The 20,249-nt window shown below is 49.6% G+C and overlaps 1 protein-coding gene across 1 annotated transcript; it reads left to right on the top strand.

The window, feature by feature from the left end:
• The first annotated feature begins 3,655 nt into the window (after positions 1-3,655).
• Positions 3,656-20,096, top strand: MRNIP (MRN complex interacting protein). The gene is made up of 7 exons (XM_069468595.1): positions 3,656-3,740; positions 7,431-7,490; positions 11,060-11,148; positions 16,165-16,240; positions 17,390-17,538; positions 18,187-18,271; positions 19,140-20,096. The coding sequence occupies exons 1-7, from the start codon at positions 3,675-3,677 to the stop codon at positions 19,635-19,637; spliced, it is 1,023 nt and encodes a 340-aa protein (XP_069324696.1). The 5' UTR covers positions 3,656-3,674; the 3' UTR covers positions 19,638-20,096.
• The last annotated feature ends 153 nt before the right edge of the window (positions 20,097-20,249 follow it).

Here is a 20,249-nt window from a genome sequence, read left to right as displayed (position 1 = left end):
TTTATATAAGTAAACATGAATGACTGTATTTTAAAACCACCTATTAGCCAGGCACAGTGGCTCACACCTGTAATCTCAACACTCTGGGAGGCTGAGGTGGGAGGATCACTTAATGCCAGGAGTTGGAGACCAGCCTGGTCAACATATGAAGACCTCTATACGAAAAATAAAACAATTACCAGGTGCGGTGACTCCAGCCTGTAGTCCTAGCTACTCAGGAGGCTTAGGTAGGAGGATCACTGGCGTGGGTGACAGAGAGAGACCCTGTCTTTTAAGTTGTACCAAACCACTCATCATTCTTATAATTTCCAAGAAAAAACGTATGTACATGAATTTTTAAAGGATTACAGGTTTATTGCAGAAAGGAGGAAAAAAATACAGAAAAGTAGAAAAGCACTTTTTCCTAGTACTTAAGACTAGTAATAATTTGGTATTTTGGTGTGTTTTTTTTTTTCAGAGTTGAACTAATACTATATATGAAATTTTTTATTCTGCTCCTTTCATCAATCATAAAACATTCTTTGCAGATGCCTTTTCTCACCCACAATAAATCAAACGTGGAAATGAAGGAAGACCACCCAAATGAGAAATAAGACTACTCAGAGCTGCTATATAGCAAGGGAGTCGGCCACCACTTGTATTTGGCAGACTCAAAGGCAGGCAGAGTAGCGGAAAGGCTTTCAGTGTGCTCTGATTGCAGGCTGTTAAAAGCTGGAGGTCAGCGAACAAGAAGCAGAATGTTTTATGTGAGTGATTTGGGGAGCATATTTGACTTTCTAGGGTTGGTTCTCAGGTTGGGGGGCGGGGTACAAAAAAATGGGAGGAGGATGGTGACCAAGTCCTCCCCATCTCACTCAACTGCTGCAGAGGCTGTGGTTTAGCTTTTTTTTTCTTTTTTTTTTTGAGACAGAGTCTTGCTTTGTTGCCCGGGCTAGAGTGAGTGCCGTGGCATCAGCCTAGCTTCACAGCAACCTCAAACTCCTGGGCTCAAGCGATCCTCCTGCCTCAGCCTCCCCAGTAGCTGGGACGACAGGCATGTGCCACCATGCCCAGCTAATTTTTTCTCTATATATTTTTAGTTGTCCATATAATTTCTTTCTATTTTTAGTAGAGACGGGGTCTCACTCTTGCTCAGTCTGGTCTCGAACTCCTGACCTCGAGCGATCCACCCACCTCGGCCTCCCAGAGGGCTAGGATTACAGGCGTGAGCCATCGTGCCTGGCCTGGTTTAGCTTTTCGGCCCGATTACTGCAGAGGGTGCTGGTCAGAGTTCTATTGTCATACACTGGCCATTGTAGGTTGAGTATTCAGTCTCTCCAACACAATTTTTAAAATTATTTTTTTCTGAATATGTCTATGATACAAAGTTTCTAAAATAAAATATAAAAAAAATTAAAATTACCTACCACCAACCCTAACCACACACACACACACACACCCCTGGAAATAGTGCCAGGTGTCACGTAATTGAAATCATGTACTGTACATTTTGTAACCTCCTTGCTTCCCAACAACGCAGGTGCCAGCATTTTCACTTCAAACTCAAACTCTCTGTAATGGAACAGTGTAACCGGTTCTATAAGCAAGAAAATGTTTTCTCAATAATGTTTAGTTCCCCCATATTTCAAATAAGTTTTTAGTGTTCACATTATGGCGGGGGCTGGCAGCTCTAAGTGGCCTTGACGGTGAGATTTATCTCAGTCCTGGTAACTTAGCAGCTATAGTCTCAATTAGGCAGAAAACAGAGAACTTTAGCAAAATTTGCTGACCAGAACTCTTTAACTTTCTGTTGTACTGATGCATTCTCTTTTGAGTTTCTTTCCCAGGAATGGCAGAACCTCCTGCAAAGCCTCACACTGCCTGCTTGTCTGGCGTAGACAAGGTAAGCGAGACCCACTGAGCCTGCGCACAAGGCTGAAAGACCAGTGTTAACCCCTAGTTAATTATAACACTAAAATCTCCACCCTGGGAGGGACTTCTCCGCCACTTTTTTTTTTTTTTTTTTGAGACAGAGTCTCACTCTGTTGCCCGGGCTAGAGTGAGTGCCGTGGCGTCAGCCTAGCTCACAGCAACCTCAAACTCCTGGGCTTAAGCGATCCTACTGCCTCAGCCTCCCGAGTAGCTGGGACTACAGGCATGAGCCACCATGCTCGGCTAATTTTTTTTGTATATATATATATATTTTAGTTGTCCATATAATTTCTTTCTATTTTTAGTAGAGACGGGGTCTCACTCTTGCTCAGGCTGGTCTCGAACTCCTGACCTCGAGCGATCCACCCGCCTCGGCCTCCCAGAGTGCTAGGATTACAGGCGTGAGCCACCGCGCCCAGCCGCTCCGCCACTTTTTGATCATGGAACCTATGTACTAGCATGATTTCTCACTGCTCTTGTGTGCCCTGCACTGCGCCCCGCCCACGCAGTGATGCTCACATCCTTGGTGCATTATTCATTTCTCCTGCAGAAAACCCCCTGACCCTGCTGCTGGGGGAGGCGGATTTGAGGCAGTTCATACCTCCCCGGCCCTGTTGATGAGTTCACGGAAATAAATCCTTTTCCTCCTGACACTCCTCTGTCCCAATACTTGGCTTTCTGTGCGCGGGCAACATTGAACCCCACTTGTGGGTTCGGTAACAACAGTATAATGATCTATGCCATTCTTTATAATTTTTCCACTGTATACTTCAGCTAACACTAATGCATAAACAATCTGTCTGGGAGTTACGGATTATTTTCTTAGGGAAGTAGTAACTGCCAGATTGCTTTTCATGGTTTTTTCATTTTACTGTTCCACCAGCCTACTCTAAGAAGAGCACATCCTTGTCAGGGTTAGGCGTTACAATTCTTTTTCAGAAGATGGTTTACGTTGTCAAGCACGCATGAACGTCTCAGCCCAGAAAAAACACCAAAATAATGAGTAGTCGTCTTAAGTACTAGGAAAAATTGCTTTTCTACTTTTCGGTATTTTTTCCGTCATTTTTGCAGTAAGTCTGTAATCCTTTAAAAATTCATGTACACATATTTTTTCTTGGAATGTGGCGTCGGGTCCTGGTGTGGCTGAAGTGGAAGAGGTCGCGATGCCCTCCAAGCAGCCTCGCTCCTCCGCGTCCCCAGGGGGTCGGAGCGGGCTGCCGGAGGGTCGCTTTTCAGTTTCGGCCGCCTCCCTCTCCGGGAAGTGGGGCTGGCGAGCTGCCTCCGTTTCCCGGGGACGTTCTCCGGGCCCCGGCTCAAAGACTACTGCCCAGCTGCCCAGACGCCCTGCAGGTTCCCTCCACGCCCGCCCAGCGCCGGGAAGGCCGACCGAGCGCCCTCTGCCCAGCGAGCCCACCAGACGACGGTTCAGGAAAAGGCGGGAACCCAAGTCCGCGAGGACATCGGACCCCGCAGCGCCCAGAGGCCCAGAGCCCCTCCGAGGTCCCAACCGGCCACAAGCGGTCGCCCGTGAGGCTGGAGGGGCCCGGGAGTGCGCGGGGGGCGGGGCCGGCGCGGGCCGAAGAACTGGGCGCACGCGCACGTCGGGCGACGCTGGAGCGGGAGGGGCCCGAGCGCGCGGGGGGAGGGGAGGCCTCAGGCGGGCCGGAGCGCTGGGCGCACGCGCACGTCAGGGAGCACAGGGCGCACGCGCACGTCAGGGAGCACAGGGCGCACGCGTACGCCCGCCGGCTACGGAGTCCGCAATGGCGCCGCCTCAGCGGGTCCGGGTCTTGCGGTGCTGCAGCTGCCGCCTCTTCCAGGCGCACCAGGTCGGGCGGGCGCAGGAATGGCGGACGGGATGCGGCGGAGCCGTGGGCGCTTTCTCATGCGGCTGCGGGCTATGCCTGGAGCCCAAATAACCAGGCGGTGGTGGTTGTGGTATAGTCACTTGTTACCCAGTGAGGACAGCGTCTCAGTGACGTCATTCCCCATGACGTCGTGCTGAGCATTGCATTTTCGTGTTTTTGCTTGTTCTTGTAGGAACCATAGGAAATGGTTTCTGTAGAGGCGACCTCTCGTGAATTATACCAGATAGTCGGGGGACCCGGGTTGAGGATGGCATCCCGTATGCAGAACCGAGAGTGGCTCTTCCTCCGTTTAAATACAAAGGAGATGACAGTTTTTAGAACTGGGACTAGAGAAGAAAACGCGCGGATGTGTCATTGAGGCGTCCCTAGTGGGCGCCTGGGCGCCCTCTGGTGTCCGTCGTGGCTTATACTCCGTCTTTCTTTTTTTTTTTTTTTTTTTTTTTTTTTGAGACAGAGTCTCACTCTGTTGCCCGGGCTAGAGTGAGTGCCGTGGGGTCAGCCTAGCTCACAGCAACCTCAAACTCCTGGGCTCAAGCGATCCTACTGCCTCAGCCTCCCGGGTAGCTGGGACTACAGGCACGCGCCACCATGCCCGGCTAATTTTTTCTCTATATATTTTTAGTTGGCCAGATAATTTCTTTCTATTTTTAGTAGAGACGGGGGTCTCGCTTTTGCTCAGGCTGGTCTCGATCTCCTGACCTCGAGCGATCCACCTGCCTCGGCCTCCCAGAGGGCTAGGACTACAGGCGGGAGCCACCGCGCCCGGCCTATCCTCCGTCTTTATTCTCATGGCGTGAGGGACCTGATGCCTGCTGGCCAAAGAATAAACCACGGACACCTAGAGGTGTTTTGGTTTGGTTTGGTTTGGTTTTTAAGAGACAAGGTGCCCCTCCGTCGCCCAGGCTGGAGTGCAGTGGTGTGATGACAGCTCACTGCGACCTCAGACTCCTGGGCTCCAGAGATGCACCTGCCTTGGCCTCCTGGGTAGCAGGGACTGCAGGTGTGAACCACCGCACGGGCCTTGCCTGGAGTACTTTAAACAGGATAGTCTGTATTTCTAAGACGTATTTGCTTCCCTGACTTTCAACATGAAAGATACAGGATGTCATTAACCTAATCTTTCAGAAAAGAGTGTTCTTCTAGAGATTGTTCTCTATCTCCCTGCTTGATGTCACCTAACACTGCCATCAGCGTATCCACTTTTGATAGTTCCTCCTGCTAGTTACCTGCTAATCTGCTATGGCTTGAGAAAGGATAGCATCAAACTTGCTTAGAATGTTTGTTAAAAAGTCAGGAAGGGCCGGGCGCGGTGGCTCACGCCTGTAATCCTAGCACTCTGGGAGGCCGAGGCGGGTGGATCGCTCGAGGTCAGGAGTTCGAGACCAGCCTGAGCAAGAGTGAGACCCCCGTCTCTACTAAAAATAGAAAGAAATTATATGGACAACTAAAATATATATATACAAAAAATTAGCCGGGCATGGTGGCGCATGCCTGTAGTCCCAGCTACTCGGGAGGCTGAGGCAGGAGGATCGCTTAAGCCCAGGAGTTTGAGGTTGCTGTGAGCTAGACTGACGCCACGGCACTCACTCTAGCCCGGGCAACAGAGTGAGACTCTGTCTCAAAAAAAAAAAAAGAAAAAAAAAAAGTCAGGAAGGGGCCAGGCAAGGTTGCTCACGCCTGTAATCCTAGAACTTTAGGAGGCCAAGGTAGGAGGATCCTTTGAGGCCAGGAGTTGGAGGTTGCAGTGAGCTAGGCTGACGCCATGGCACTCTAGCCTGGGCAACAGAGTGAGACTCTGTCTCAAAAAAATAAAAAATAAAAAAATAAATGCCATCAATAAATGGCAGAGCTAGGCCTGCACAATTGCAAAGATCCTATTACTTATCTCTGCCTTCTAGCCCCGGACTAGGGAAGGAGACACTATGTCAAAAAAAAGGAAGGGCTGGGCTCGGTGGCTCAGGCCTATAATGCTAGCACTCTGGGAGGCGGAGGTGGGAGTACTGCTTGAGGCCAGGAGTTTGAGGTTGCTGTGAGCGAGGCTAACGCCACAGCACTCTAGCCCAGGCAACAAAGCGAGACTCTTTCTAAAAAAATAAGTCAGGAAGGTGTTGAGTATGCATCTCAAAGCTTGCAGTTAATACTGAGACTTTGTAAGGGCTATTTTAGGGGCTCAGAAACTTTTAACTTTATTTTTTTGGACTGTTCTAGGAGTTGAAAAGAAATGGAAGTCATTTACATTTTAAAATTCCTACACATGTCTAATAGTCATTTTCAACCCTATGAAATGTGACTTAAAACCAAAGAGGAAGTTAAGCCTTTAATAGCAAGTCTGGTACATACGAGGCATTTTACATATCTCATTTAATTTCAGCAACCTCTGAATTAGGTATCATTCCCATCTTATAGAGCAGCAAATACTGAAATCCAGAGAAATTGAGTGATTTCTACCATTAATAAATGCCATCAGGCCAGGCGTGGTGGCTCACGCCTGTAATCCTAGCACTCTGGAAGGCTGAGGCAGGAGGATCGCTTTAGGTCAGGAGTTCGAGACCAACCTGAGCAAGAGTGAGACCCTGTCTCTACTAAAAATAGAAAGAAATTAGCTGGACAACTAAAAATATATAGAAAAAATTAGTGGGGCATGGTGGCACATGCCTGTAGTCCCAGCTACTCGGGAGGCTGAGGCAGGAGGATCGCTTGAGCCCAGGAGTTTGAGGTTGCTGTGAGCTAGGCTGACACCATGGCACTCTAGCCCAGGCAACAGAGTGAGACTCTGTCTCAAAAAAATAAAAAAATAAATGCCATCAATAAATGGCAGAGCTAGGCCTATACAATTGCAAAGATCCTATTGCTTATCTCTCACCAACTTCCAGAATTAATCTATTACCAGTTACTGCATGTCCTTCCAAACGTTTTAAAGATGGATTTCTTACTTGCATGCTTGCACAGTATTTTTATGGTGTTTTAAAGTAGAAGGTGAGAAGTAGAATTGCTATGTCGTAGGATATAAGCCATTTAAATTTTTAATAGATGCTGCTTGTCCTTTGGGTACTCCACAAGAAACCTGTGGCTTTTTTATTAGGATCATATTAATCATATTAATTTTTATGAATAAACATAGACATCTTTGTTGATGGTAAGCATGGTATTTCATTACATCTCACTGGTGTCCCTTGGTAACATTTTCTTTGTGGCTGTAACAAATGGACTGTTTTCGTCCATTATCTAGATATTTGCTTTTATAAAGGCTATATTTTTTTTTTAAATTTTTTTAGAGACAGGGTGCCTGTTCTGTCACCCAGGCTGGAGTACAGTGGCATTATCATAGCTCACTGTAACCTTGAACTCCTGGGCTCAAGGGATCCTTCCACCTCAGCCTCCCGAGTAGCTGGGACTACAGGCCCGCACCAGTGTGCCCAGCCCAACTTGATTTTGTTTCATATGGATAGCCAGTTTTCCCGGCACCCTAATTAAATAGTCTGTTCTTTCCTCAAGCTTAAATGCCACCTTCATAATATACTAAATTTTCACACATACGTGTTGGTTTATTTCTGGGCTCTCTTTTCCATCGATCTTTTTAAATAATTTCTAATCCGTTTGTACTTTGTTTTAAATAATTATCTGAGTTATGTTTCTGAAATTTCTTTGTAGGTGAAAAAGAGTGTGAAGTGGACATGCAAAGCTTGTGGAGAGCAGCAGTCCTTTCTGCGGGTGAGTCCTGACGAACAGAGAGCAGGTGGGGCCGGCCCGCAGAGGGGCTGCTCGCGGAGCCGCAGCTGGCACCACGTCCTCTCTCGCAGAGTTCCCCAGGTACAGAGCGCCTGCTTCCTGGGCTCCGGTTTTTCAGGAAGTAAAATGAGTGGAGCAGTACCTGGAAAGGCACTGTCAAAAATGTTTCTTCATTTAGCGAGTGTCTGTTGAGTACTTCCCATGGGCCAGGCACAGGGAAACAGTGGAGAGTGAGACCGTTGTCATTCTTGCCCTTGCAGATGCACCCCTGTGGAAGGGGAGGAGAAACCACACATAATTGAAAACTAGACCGAGCACCATGAACGGGAAGGTCGGGCGGGGCCCGTCAGAGAGAACAGGAGAATCAGCCCCAGCAGGAGTGGACAGTGGGCTGTTGGTGGAGCCGGGGTGTGGGAGAGGGTGGGCTTGGGAAGGGGAGGTGGTCAGGGAGCACGGAGTGGCAGGGGACATGTTGTAAATGCTCTTGTGTAGCCTGCTTTTTCCACTTGACATTGAGCACATCTTTTGAAGTCCATCCATCGTGTCCTACTAAGCTCTTCGGTAGCACAACCTGTCCCGCGTCCTGCTTTGTTGGGCTGCCTTTATTCACCTGCTCCAGCCCTGATGCCGCGTCTCCCACCTCATCTCGCCTCCTTTTTCTCCTCCTACAGCCACAGTGGCTTTCTTTCTGACCTTGATACAATCCACTTTTGCTCCCTCCTGGGGCCTTTGTGTTCGTTGTTGGGGCTCCCCTCCCTCTTCTCAGTATCCTGTGGGAAATTATGTGTCGGTGTGACGTGTGAGTATTGCCCATCAGACTGCACACTCCGTGAAAGAGAGCCGTTTCATATTTCATGTGCTCATGTATCCGCAGCACCCAGCACAGTGCCTGGCACATAGCCAGCGTTCCATATGTGTTTGTTGGATGAATACGTAATCAGTCCCACACTGACAGGCATTTACCTTGATTTTCCTGTTCAGTGTTATGCACAGCTCTGCAGTGAAGTTTTTGAGTTCACTTGACCGACTATTTACTGTTTCCTTAGGACAAAGTCCTAGAAGTTAAGTTGCTGTTTTTCAGTCAAGTTTCTTTTAGTTAGTTGCAAACACAGACAGAAACACTTCAGAATGGCTTCAGCAAAAGGAAAAGAAAAAAAAAAAAAAAAAGAATGTGCTGGCAAGGAAATGAAGTATCTTAGAGAATACAAGGGCAGAAATTTATCCCTGACCCCTTAAAGAACTGGCCCCAAGAACTGAACGGCTGCCAGCAAGCCAGGCCTCAGCTTTCCCTTCCCTTCTGCTCCCCTCACCCAGTTTCTCCCTGTATCTTTCCTCCCTTTTCTCTTCTCCGTCCCTTTCTGTTTCTGCCTAGACAGTTCACAGTAACATTTTCTGCTGGGTTCACAGAGTCTCACTTCAAGCCACCTGGAATAGCTGAGTCCCGGTGATAAACTCCTGGGAGAAGCACTAGTGCAGTGAACTGGGCTTGGGTCTCAGAAGACAGGGGCTGGCTCGTCAGCTAGGCAGACACCCCACATGGTGACTGCAGCTTATCTTAGATGTCGTGCGCATTTCTGAATTCTCCTGGAGGAAGGTCTGCCTTCCCTCATGCCTCCATGCCTGTGCCATGGTACGTGACTTGGCGGCTGACGAGGCTGCAGTGACAAACACATACCAAAATGGCAGTGGCTTGACACAATAGCTGTTTCTCTCGTTCTCAGAACAGTCCTGAGAGGACATTAAGGTCTGCAGGGCACTATCCTTGGTGTGGGATCTCAGGGACCAAGGCTGCTGTCATCCTGGGGCTCTTTTATTCCCTGAGGCTCATCTGCAACTGCCCCCAGCCACCAAAAGGGGCAAGAGCCTGGAGGAGCTACCTGAGAAGCTTTTAGGACAAGGCCTGTAAGGAGACAACATTCCACTGGAAAGAGCCTGGTCTCGTGGCCACCCCTGCCCGCAGGCAGACTGGAGAATGCGGTCTAGTTCTGTGCCCACACAGGGAGAAGCATTTCTGCATTCAGCCAGCCGTTCTGCCCTCTGGGAGAGCACACCCCTACCGGTCACGCCAGATCGAGGTTATCGGTCTTTTTCAGCTTTGCCACCCGTCTCCAGTTCTTCTCTTCCATTCACCTGAACGTGCTCCGAATAGGACTACGCTCCCCACTCAGCTCCCCACCCATCCACTAAAATTGCTCATGTGTGATCTCCGGGCTGCTAAAAACAATGGTTGGTTCTCAGTCCTCACCTGACTTATTAGCTCTTATGCACCATGAGTCCCCAGGAATTCTGTGCTTATGAGGCATCTAGAACACTCTCTGAAATTATCGGGGTATGGTATCACACACCTATAGTCCCAGCTGGTGGGGAGGCTGAGGCAGGAGGATCACTTGAGCCCAGAAGTTTGAGGTTACCGTGAACTGTAATCACACCACTGCACTCTGGCCTGGGTGATAGAGCAAGACCCTATCTCTAAAAAAATAAAGAAAAATAAAGAATGCTCTCTGCAGATGGGGTGGTGAGGAGCAGCAGACACGTGTAGTGTGTGTATCTGCTCACAGATGTGTTCCTTGTCCCATCACTGTTCACGTAGAAAACACAGGTTCAAAGATCAAATTATTAAGAATTTCAAGATGGCAACAGCAGAGCAGGTGTCAGGCCTGTGACGCAGATTCTGCCTGTGGTAGGGCCCACACTCTCAAGTTTCAGCTCTCACTGTCTTCCCCTAACACCACTCAGCTCCAGCCACACTGGCCTCCTCACTGTTCCTCCAAAATGCCAGGCTCAGGGGCTTTGCACTCTTTTCCGTGTCGTTGCTTCTGGGAGAATGTTCTCCCCCCAGACAGCTCTGTGCCTTGCTCCCCTATATCCTCCTATGTGTGCTCAAATGTCACCATCTCAATGACCCATGCCTTGACCACTTTGAACAGCCCCTGTAAAATTGTGAATCTGTCCCCAGCTGTATCCCACCCCTTTTCATTGCCTTGTCTTTCTCAGGAGCACTTACCGCCATCTGATTATTGCCTGTCCCCTCTCACACACTGGGATGTGAGCTCTGTGATGACAGGGAGTTTTGTCCACTGCTGTATTGTCCACACCTAGACCAGGGCCTGGTACATAATACGTGCTCGATAAATACTGGCTGAATTAGTGACTGCTAAGTGGAAGAAAGTATCTCATTTTATTTTGTATTCCTTGATTGTCAGTAAGGGTTAAGTACTTCATACATTTCTTGGCAATATGTGCTACTTTTTTCTGTACTTTTTGTTCACTTTCATTAACCATTTTGTGTAAGGCTTTGAGTTGAGTTTGGCTCTGATAGGTAGAGTTCAGGGCACCAGTTGGGCAGCCAGACAGACCTAAGCGATTAGTTACAGAGCCTGATAGTTTTTAAATCATTCTAGAAATAGTGGTCAGTCGTGAGGATTCCTGCATGCTGCTTTAGGCATCTTTGGGCCTTGCAGCTTTGTCTTCCCTGGGGTGCATCTCAAATGGATCTGTTTCTCAGCATTCTGCCAACATTTTTAAAACTTAATATATTTTTTGTTTCTCAGGCTTACGGTGAGGGCTCTGGTGCTGACTGTAGACGTCACGTTCAAAAGTTAAATCTACTGCAGGGACAGGTTTCAGAACTGTCACTCAGGTATGGTGATTTGAGAGGAGCCCAGTTTTCTTGCCCTGTTTTCATATTGACTGAATAGTGGATACAATGAAGTCCCTTCCTTCCATGTCTTATAATATGGCAATTAAACACCCTGGGAAATCCTCCCACTGAAAATAACTGAAAAATGCTGGCTATAATGTTCTCAATGCACTGATGAACAGATAGGAAAGTAACCCTCGAGGTCAAAAATGGAGTAAAAGCCAAAATCCAGAGAGGAAGCCCGTGAGCCACTGGGGTGATTGGAGCCTCCATGTAGACAGCTGGGCGGGTGCGGGAGACAAAAGACAAGGCCTAGGGCCTGTCAGTGTGGGGAGGTCCGCTGGAGACTTCCCCACAGAACAGCCCCCAGAGGACTGCACCCTCAGTGCACAGACACCCCACCCTGCAGCACGTAGTTTGCCTGTTTTGACCTTGGCTATGGCTAAAGAGGGGGAAATGCCTCTCCAAGATTTTGGAAGCACAAGGAAGCTGCTGCATGGTTTTTTAGCCTTTTACACACACTGTATAAAAAGCCTCAGCTGAGGATTTTTCAATTGTCCCAGAAAGCAGAGGTAAAGGCAGCTCCTCTCTGAAGCAACACATCTTCAACCTGGGCCTTAAAGAATTCCCACAGATAAAGTTCCAAGTCACGTATACTCAAGAGTTAAAAAGCATTAAGCACTCAAGGAAACATGTCACCATGAGCAAAAGACAGTAGAAACAATAATCAGAAAAGTCAGATGTGCATAGACTTCAGAATACATACTAGTGCATGCTTAATATATTTAACAAAGTAAAAGAAGGGGGTTGTAGGTCAGGTGCAGTGGCTCACATCTGTAATCCTAGTACTTTGGGAGGCCAAGGCAGGAGGATCGCTTGAGACCAGGACCTGAGCAAGAGCAAGACCCTGTCTCTACAAAAAAATAGAAAAATTAGCTGGGCATGATGGTGTGCACCTGTAGTCCCAGCTACTCAGGAGGCTGGGGCAGGAGGATCGCTTGAGCCCAGGAGTTTCAGGTTGTAGTGAGCTATGATGATGCCACTGCATTCTAGCCTGGGTGACAGAGTGAGACCCTGTCTCAAAAAAAAAAAAAAAAAAAAGCAGGGGGGTTTATAATATGAGGGACTTTAGATAATAGCGAAATATATTTGAAAAGGACCCAAAAAGAGTTTATAGAAATTAAAAGAACAATTATTGAAATGAAAAAGTCAATGGATAGGTTAAATACAGAGCATTCCAAAAGTCTCCATACAAAGGAAAAATTTTATAAAATTTTGTAATCAGTATTTTGTAAATAAAGGTACATGTAGCTACAATTTCCCTTTTGCCCTATGTATGGTGACTTTGCCCTATGTATGGCGACCCTGTAAATTAAATGCTGAAGAGAGACTTAATGAAATGGAAGATAAATCTGAAGAAATTATTCACAATGCAGTATAGAAAGATAAAAAGCAGAAAATATGAGGAAAGTTGAGAGACATGGAGGATACTGTCAATGGAAAAGAAGCCAAACTCTGTAAAATAATTTAAAGAGGTTTATTTTGAGCCAGATTTGAGGACCATGACCTGGAGCCACACCCAAGAAGCCTTGAGCAGGTGGACTTGGTGTGGCTGGGTTACAGTTTGGTTTTATACATTTCAGGGAGACAGGGGTTACAGGTAAAGTCATAAATCAATACATGGAAGCCATACATTGGTTTGGCCCGAAAAGGTGGGCCATCTCAAAGGAGGGGCTTACAGGTTATAGGTAGGTTTAAAGATTCTTTGACTTGTAATTGGTTAAAGACATGAAGCTTTTGTCTAAAGGCTTCGAATGTTTTAGGATAAGTCTGTTAATCAGAGACAAGCTACTGGACATATTTGTGTAAATTGAGGATGTGCAGGTTTGTCTTGCATAGCCTTGGGCCTGTTAATGAGTTACAAATGATATCTCAGCCGGGCACGGTGGCTCACGCCTGTAATCCTAGCACTCTGGGAGGCCAAGGCAGGAGGATTGCTCGAGGTCAGGAGTTTGAGACCAGCCTGAGCAAGAGCAAGACCCCGTCTCTACTAAAAATAGAAAGAAATTATCTGGACAGCTAAAAATATATATAGAAAAATTAGCCGGGCATGGTGATGCATGCCTGTAGTCCCAGCTACTCAGGAGGCTGAGGCAGGAGGATCGCTTGAGCCCAGGAGTTTGAGGTTGCTGTGAGCTAGGCTGACGCCATGGCACTCTAGCCTGGGCAACAGAGTGAGACTCTGTCTCAAAAAAAAAAAAAAGAAAAGAAAAAAAAAATAAATGCAAAGGACCTCGAATGGCCAAAATAATTTTGATAAAGAAGAACAAAGTTGGATGACTTCTTTAACCTGATTTTAAGATTTACTGTAATGCTATGGTACTCAACGCAGCGTGACATTGGTGAGAGGCTGGACACACGAACAGTGCTGGCGGGCGAGTGGACGAGCACGGTGTGGTATGGCCAGACGAGGGAACACCGCGCAGCAGCAACGCGGCGGGGGCAGCTCTGGAAAACGCTGCTGAGTGAAAGAAGCCAGACGGGGCGAGCGCACGCCGTGCAGCCTCCTGGGGACTGGAGGAAGTCGCCTGCACAGGCACTTGAGGGAACCGTTGGGGGTGATGAAAATTTTCAATATCTTGATTGAGGTGCTAGTTAAAAAGTATTTGTCAAAACTCATCTAGCTATGCATTTAAATTGGTACTTTTAAAAAATTTTATTTTGTGCGGGGAGTTAGCCACGCTCCCCACAAAGAAGTTTTTTCTTCCCATCAGGTCTCTCAGGCAGGGGTCATCGCAAAGGATGAAAAAATAGTAGGAAACAGAAATAAAAGTAAAATAATGATAATAATAATACACAGAGCCAAAGATACAGTTTATAAAGTAAAGGTTTATGAAAATAGATGTAAGGAGGGTATCCGGATGGATATATTTCTTCCCGCATAAAATATATCCAAGGCTGGAACTCCACACAGGTATTTTATAGGGTAGATACAGGCTCATTTACATACTAACAGGCAGTTTGCTTTAGGGTCAAAGTCTCCTAAAAGGCCACTACAGATCCTTTATCTCTAACTAGGGGAACGATGAGTTATAAAATCGTCTTGGGGCAAACTTCTAAGTTTTATGATAAGGCTATTACTTTAGCAAAAAACAGAGACATCTTGGCTCCGGTGATTGTGTTCTTGGAGACAGAGATGATCTCAGAAGTCAACATGGGCTGTGCCTTGTGTTAATTACTTTAACTGCATGGTTCCTCTGGGCCCAGCTTGGGCATTAGCATATCTATCTGATCAGCTCTCATCTCCAGGGGTCCTCACCTGTCAGCTCCCGCAACCTTTGGTTCTAAGGGAGGCCTGCCTTGTCTTTCAAAACAGGTGAGAACCAAAGGCCCAGTTTACAGCTGTCTCTTTGAAGTGCAGCTATTACTGACCAACCAGACGCCCTCCTGAGACGAGGCAGCTTTTGAACTAACACATCTATTTTTTCTTTAAGGCAAAGCCTTATTTGACTTCTGAAATCAAATCTTGTCTCCAGAAATACAGAGGGCATTTCTATAACTCAGTATTCTTAGGCTCAACAGTTTTGATGAAGAAATTGGTACATTTTAGTATGTGTTAATTATACCTCAATAAGTTAATTTTAAGAGTTAAAAAAAGATCTGTCCTTTAACAACCACATAATGAACTTGCAGAACACAGAAAACAAAGGGAAGAGCTAAAACGCCTCCAGAGAGAAGAGAGCTCACCTGCAAAGGGAAACAGACAGCAGCTGCTCAGTGGTGACTTCGGAAACAAGCGGACTGTCTTCAGGGTGCCGAGAGATTCCTGTTAGTGGGATTGCGGAGCTGTTTTTTTTGGGTTTTTTTTTTTAATTGAGACACAGTCTCGGTCTGTCGCCCTAGCTAGAGTGCAGTGGTGTCATCATAGCTCATGGAGACCTAAACTCCTGGGCTCAAGCGATCCTCCCGCCTCAGCCTCCCAAGTAGTTAGGACTACAGGTGTGTGCCACGACTCCTGGCTAATTTTTCTGTTTTTAGTAGAGACAGATCTCACTCTTGCTCAGGCTGGTCTCAAACTCCTGAGCTCAAGCGATCCTCCCGCCTCGGCCTCCCAGAGTGCCAGGATCACAGGCGTGAGCCACCACGCCCGGCTGCGATTGCGTTCTTGATCATAGCAAGGTCAGCAGAGTTCTGGCCACACTGCTCACCTGAACTTCTGCGTATCGGCCACGTGGCAGGGTGGGTGTTTTCACGTGTGTGATCTCATTTCGTCTTCATAATAGCCCTGTGAGGACCACCGACTTCTTTCCACAAAGAAACTGAGGTAGAAGTGCCCCCATGTGGTGTAGAGCATGAGGTTCGCTAGAGAGAGTTCCACTCTGACATGTGACAGCCCTGACCTGGGAGGACCCGGCCTTGGCGCTCACCCCCGCTCCTCCTGCAGTACATGTCCTCACTGGCTGTCCAGCCCGACCTGGGACCGCAGAGGCCCCCCGCTGGCCCTGGGAGGCGAGGGCGTCGCTGCGATGGGCCGGCTCAGCGCGGCTCCTTCTCTCTCGTGCTTGAGACATTCCTCTGTTCCAGCCCTGAGCAGGGCACGTGTCTGTGCACTGTTGCGTGTACTTTGCCGTCACCTATGCCGTGTCAGCCCCATGTGTGGATGAGGAAGCTGGGGTACGGTGATGTACCCAGTCACACAGCTGGTCACTGGCCAAGCCAGGAAGCAAACCTCCCGTGTCCCGAGGTCAGGGGCCCGCCTCTCTGTCTGTGTCATGCTCCCTACTGACAGGGGCCATTACCAGCCCCAGCGAGAGGAATGGAATGGCCCCTCTGCCTGGCCTTCCGAACTGCCAGAAGACAACTGGACACACCAAGACAACAGAGATGCCCGTCCCCAAGGTCCCCTAAACAGTCTTTGATCTCCATCATCGAGTCCTTGCATCCTGCTGATTTCACGTCTTCCTTGTGCTTCATCATCCTGCTCATTTACAAAGGACATACGTATCTTTCCCTAAGGTCTCTGGAAGGACCTGTAGGTGCCAGTGAGGAAGAAACTGTGGGCCATCGGCAGGCTGAGGACCTGAGTCTGCAGGTAAGCCCGCCGCACACCTGGTGGCTCTGGGAGACAGGCGGGGTTCCACTTACGTGTCCACTAGTCATCGTGCAGCACACGGTTGCCACCGTGGCTTAAACAGGGAACCCACAAACGACTAAACCTGTCCCCCTTGTAAGGGTGGAGAAGCCATGGGTGCGAACCACCCTGGTTCTCTGTGGAAGCACTTTCTCTTCCGCCTGCTTGGGGAAGCCCCGAACTTCACTCGAGCTTTGCTGGCGCAGCACTCGGGTGCGCCTCTGAGAGGGGAGGCGCCGCTGTGACACACCTGGCTCCATCCTGCCTTGCTCCAGACCGCGAGCTTCTCGACAGCGGGAGTGGCAGCCAGGCGTTCTGTCCGCAGCACCCAGTGAGAGCACCCAGTGAGAGCAGGTGCCCAGACAGCGATGGGGCCGGCGCGTGTCAGGGCGTCGGTGGGGAGGGGACACGACAGCCAGGCTGCCGGGGGCGTATGGAACACTGCGTCCTGCCGGGGCTCGGGGATGTGGGCCACCCGCCTCCCCGAGGGCAGCGCCCTGCTCGCACACTGGTCGTGGGACCCTGCTGGCCATGTCCCCTCACTCCCAGTCTTCGTATTTTCATTCTAAACAGAGGGAGGCGCTCTTCTGGCGTCTTTATGTCTGTGCTTCCAGTCTGGTAGGTCCATTTACAGACTTAATTTTACATTATTTTTATTATAAAAAATACTTTGTATCCTGAAGTTTTCACCTATATATATCATTCTTTCTTGCTATATAGTTTTTAATGATTTTCATTCTTTAAAAGCATTTCCAGAATACAGTGGATGTACCCATATTGATTCCCCTCAGTATGAGGCATTTAGGTTGTTTCCACACTTTTGCTCTTGTGAATAACATTTGCTGTCATTTCTAGCACCGGGACTGGCATCTCAGTGTGGAGCTGCTGGGTCAGGGAACACAGGCATTCGTGAGGGTCTTGACAAGTTGTGCCATCCTGCCTTCCCCAGGCCTGTGTCCTAGGATTGTGGCCCCACCCTCCAGCCAGATGCCGTTCCTGAAGTCAGGGTAGACAGGGGTCCTGAGAGCCTCAGACCTAAGAGTTGGGCTGGGGATTTTCAATAAAACTGCCTCTTTCCAACTCTGACAATCAACTTTCCCAATCCTGTAGGAAAAATCACAGCCCTCAGAGAGCCGCTGGCTGAAGTATCTGGAAAAGGACTCCCAAGAGCCGGAGCTGGAAGGAGCGTGTTTCGACAGACAGCCCTTATCCAAAACAGAGCCAGACTGTCCCTTCCGTCAAGACCTGCCGAGAAAAAGGTGCCACGCGTGCCTCCCGTCCATCCCTGGCCCAGTGCCCACGCTGCCTTCTGCAGCGGGGACTGATGAGCCACTGCTAGCTGTCGGCCAAGGGGGGGCACCTTGGTGGTGAGTGCCAGCAGGCAGGAAAACTGGGGCAGCCACCGTCACTGCCAGCCCCTTGGCCTGGCCGGGCACAGGCTGGGGCCCCCTTTACATTGCCCACGTGGTTCTGTCTCAGACCAGACTGACCTCAGGGAAGAATCCAAGGGCAGGGCTCACAAAGGGAAGCATGACCAGGGTAGCTGATGGACCTGGGAACTTTTAGCCTAGCAAAGACCTCACTTTCTGGAAAGTTCTGCTCCGGACTTCCTCTGTCCATTTCAGTGAGTTTTCTGGAGAGATTGCCTTGGGCTATGGATCTCCGGCGATCTCGGGTAGTGCTTTTGGGAGGTAGAGTCTAGTTTCAAATAAGAACGTGTCACAACTACGTGCTACAGAGCAGAGAAACGGATGGCCTGGGCTGCAGTTGGACAGCCCGAGCTGCCAGCTGGGAAGCTGGAGGCATGAGAAGGCTCCCACCTGAGCTGTTGGGCCAGGTGACCATGGAGTCAGGCTCTGGGGGCACCATTTGACAACAGGACTGTTGACACACTGTCCCTCTGCCAGGAAATGGAGCCAGAGCACAGTCCAGCCTCCACGCAGCCTTGATGTCCAGGGCTTGGGCGACTCTGAGGTCACCTTGGAACCCCAGGTGGGTGATGGAGGACAGTATTTCTCTGTGGTCCCAGTGACCACTGAACATCCATGGGACTTTTTTATTGTCTTGTTTTGTTGACAGTTGGTGGAGTGTAAGGTTTATACCCTCAAAAGCCCAACTTCCCGCCTGGGGTTCTTGTCTTTTCTGTTTGAAGCCACCTCCTCTATGGTCTGTACCCCATTTCCCTCCCATCCTCTCTGTGATGTTAACTCAAGGCCAGAGGGCATCCCTGACACCTTGGAGTCAACTAAAGTTGGCCAACAGGGATTTTCTGAGTCAGGAGGGGGCACCTTTGGCCAGTGGTAGTCAGAGGGCCCACCCTGGATTTCTGGGAAAATGCTCCCTCCACACCTGCACTTCCCCAGGGGTGCACTCTTGCACGGGAGACCCTGTTCACTTGGGATGTCTTGCTCCTGATGCTCCCACCCTGGCAGGCCCCGTGCACATTCAGCCTGAGCCAGGGGCACTGCTGGGCGTTGGTCACTGTCAGCCAAGGTCCGCCTCGGTCAGCCCCAGACCATGCAGGGAGCACTGGCTCACAGCCAGGAGGCAGAGTGCAAACCTTGGTGTTGCCACTACCTAGCTGGGTGACCCCAGGTAAGGACGTAGCCTTGAATCTCCAAATCACAGAGGAATGACCACAGTTACCGAGTCTTTACCGTGTGCCAATCCCTGGGCTGCATCGTGGTGTTTCACAGTCCCCACGAGCCTGTTGCTTTGTTTCAAAGGTGAGGAACTGAGAGGCTTGTGAGGGTCGAGAGAGGTCACAGCAAGTGCAGCACAAGCACAGCCAAGGTGGCCACAGGGGGCACTTACAGATGTTCTCACGAACGAGGGTGGGGTCTTCTCCCATTTCTTTTAGGGCTGTGCTGGCCTGATCGGGCAGGTGGGACAAGACAGCCATTGCCGCCAGCACTCTGTGGGCTGCAGCACCAGTGAGCGCGGTGCTCGTCTGTGGGGACTACGGAATCCTGCCCAGCACGTCAAAACCACACCACCTGAATGGGCACGATTTCTCCTGTCACCTGGGGGCAGCTCACATGTGGATACAGACCCGCAGGGACCACGACAGAGGGGCCCCAGCCCAGCTGGTCCAGCACAGGCTGAGCAAGGGACCCGCAGGGCCCAGACCCCAAGGGAAGGCCACCTCAGGAGCCTCACCACTACTGTCCAGCCTCCTGGGGCCACACACCCCCCCACATCTGGATCTGAGAGGCCCTGTAGGAAGGCCCCTGGGCAGCTGTGGGGCATGGGGACTCCTAGGGCAGAGAGTGGGTCCCTGGTCCAAGAGGCACAGAAGCCCCCACCACTGCGACTATGTGACCTCTTTACAACTGGGGAGGACTTTGATGATCTGTGAACTGAAACTAGCACGTTACCAACTGGGACGCACGGACCACGCGAGCCCCTTTCCACGGGACTTCTCTGCCAGGGACACAGCGTCCCCCGGGTGCTAACAGGCACAATGCACAAGAAGGACCGACAACAAACATCACTGTCTAACAGATCGTTTCTCTTGTTGCAACTGACAGTAAGGACAACATTGTTGATTAAAGTGCTGATACCATTTAATTACAGATTGTTTACAAATACAGAAACAGGATGGCTACAGAGAGCTCTTCTCGCTTTAAAAGCAGCTGACGCGTTTGGAAATGAGCAAACTGAACTGTGGTGGTCAGGAGACGGGAGCAGCGCTCGTGCACAGTATCGCGCGTGGCCCTCCCTTCCCGGTCCCCCCGTGGGCGCCCACGGCACCGGCTGCCCTACCTCCCAGCTCGCCTCCGCTCCTGACAGCACGTGGGCTATACCTTACCTAGAATCAGAATAGATCAGGTTTCTAGCGGAAAATCAGCTCAGTACTATTAGTTACTTAAAAAAGAAAAAAATCAGAAGGCCATTAGGCAAGACATTCTGGGCTGCGCGTGTGCCCCTGGCAGGGGGGAGGGAGGGGGGAGGCAGGGGTGCGCTGCGG

Source organism: Eulemur rufifrons, chromosome 5, assembly GCF_041146395.1.
Source record: "Eulemur rufifrons isolate Redbay chromosome 5, OSU_ERuf_1, whole genome shotgun sequence".
Classification (NCBI taxonomy): Eukaryota; Metazoa; Chordata; class Mammalia; order Primates; family Lemuridae; genus Eulemur; species Eulemur rufifrons.
The sequence above is the reverse complement of the archived record's forward strand: the minus strand, read 5'-3'. Positions and strand labels throughout refer to the sequence as shown.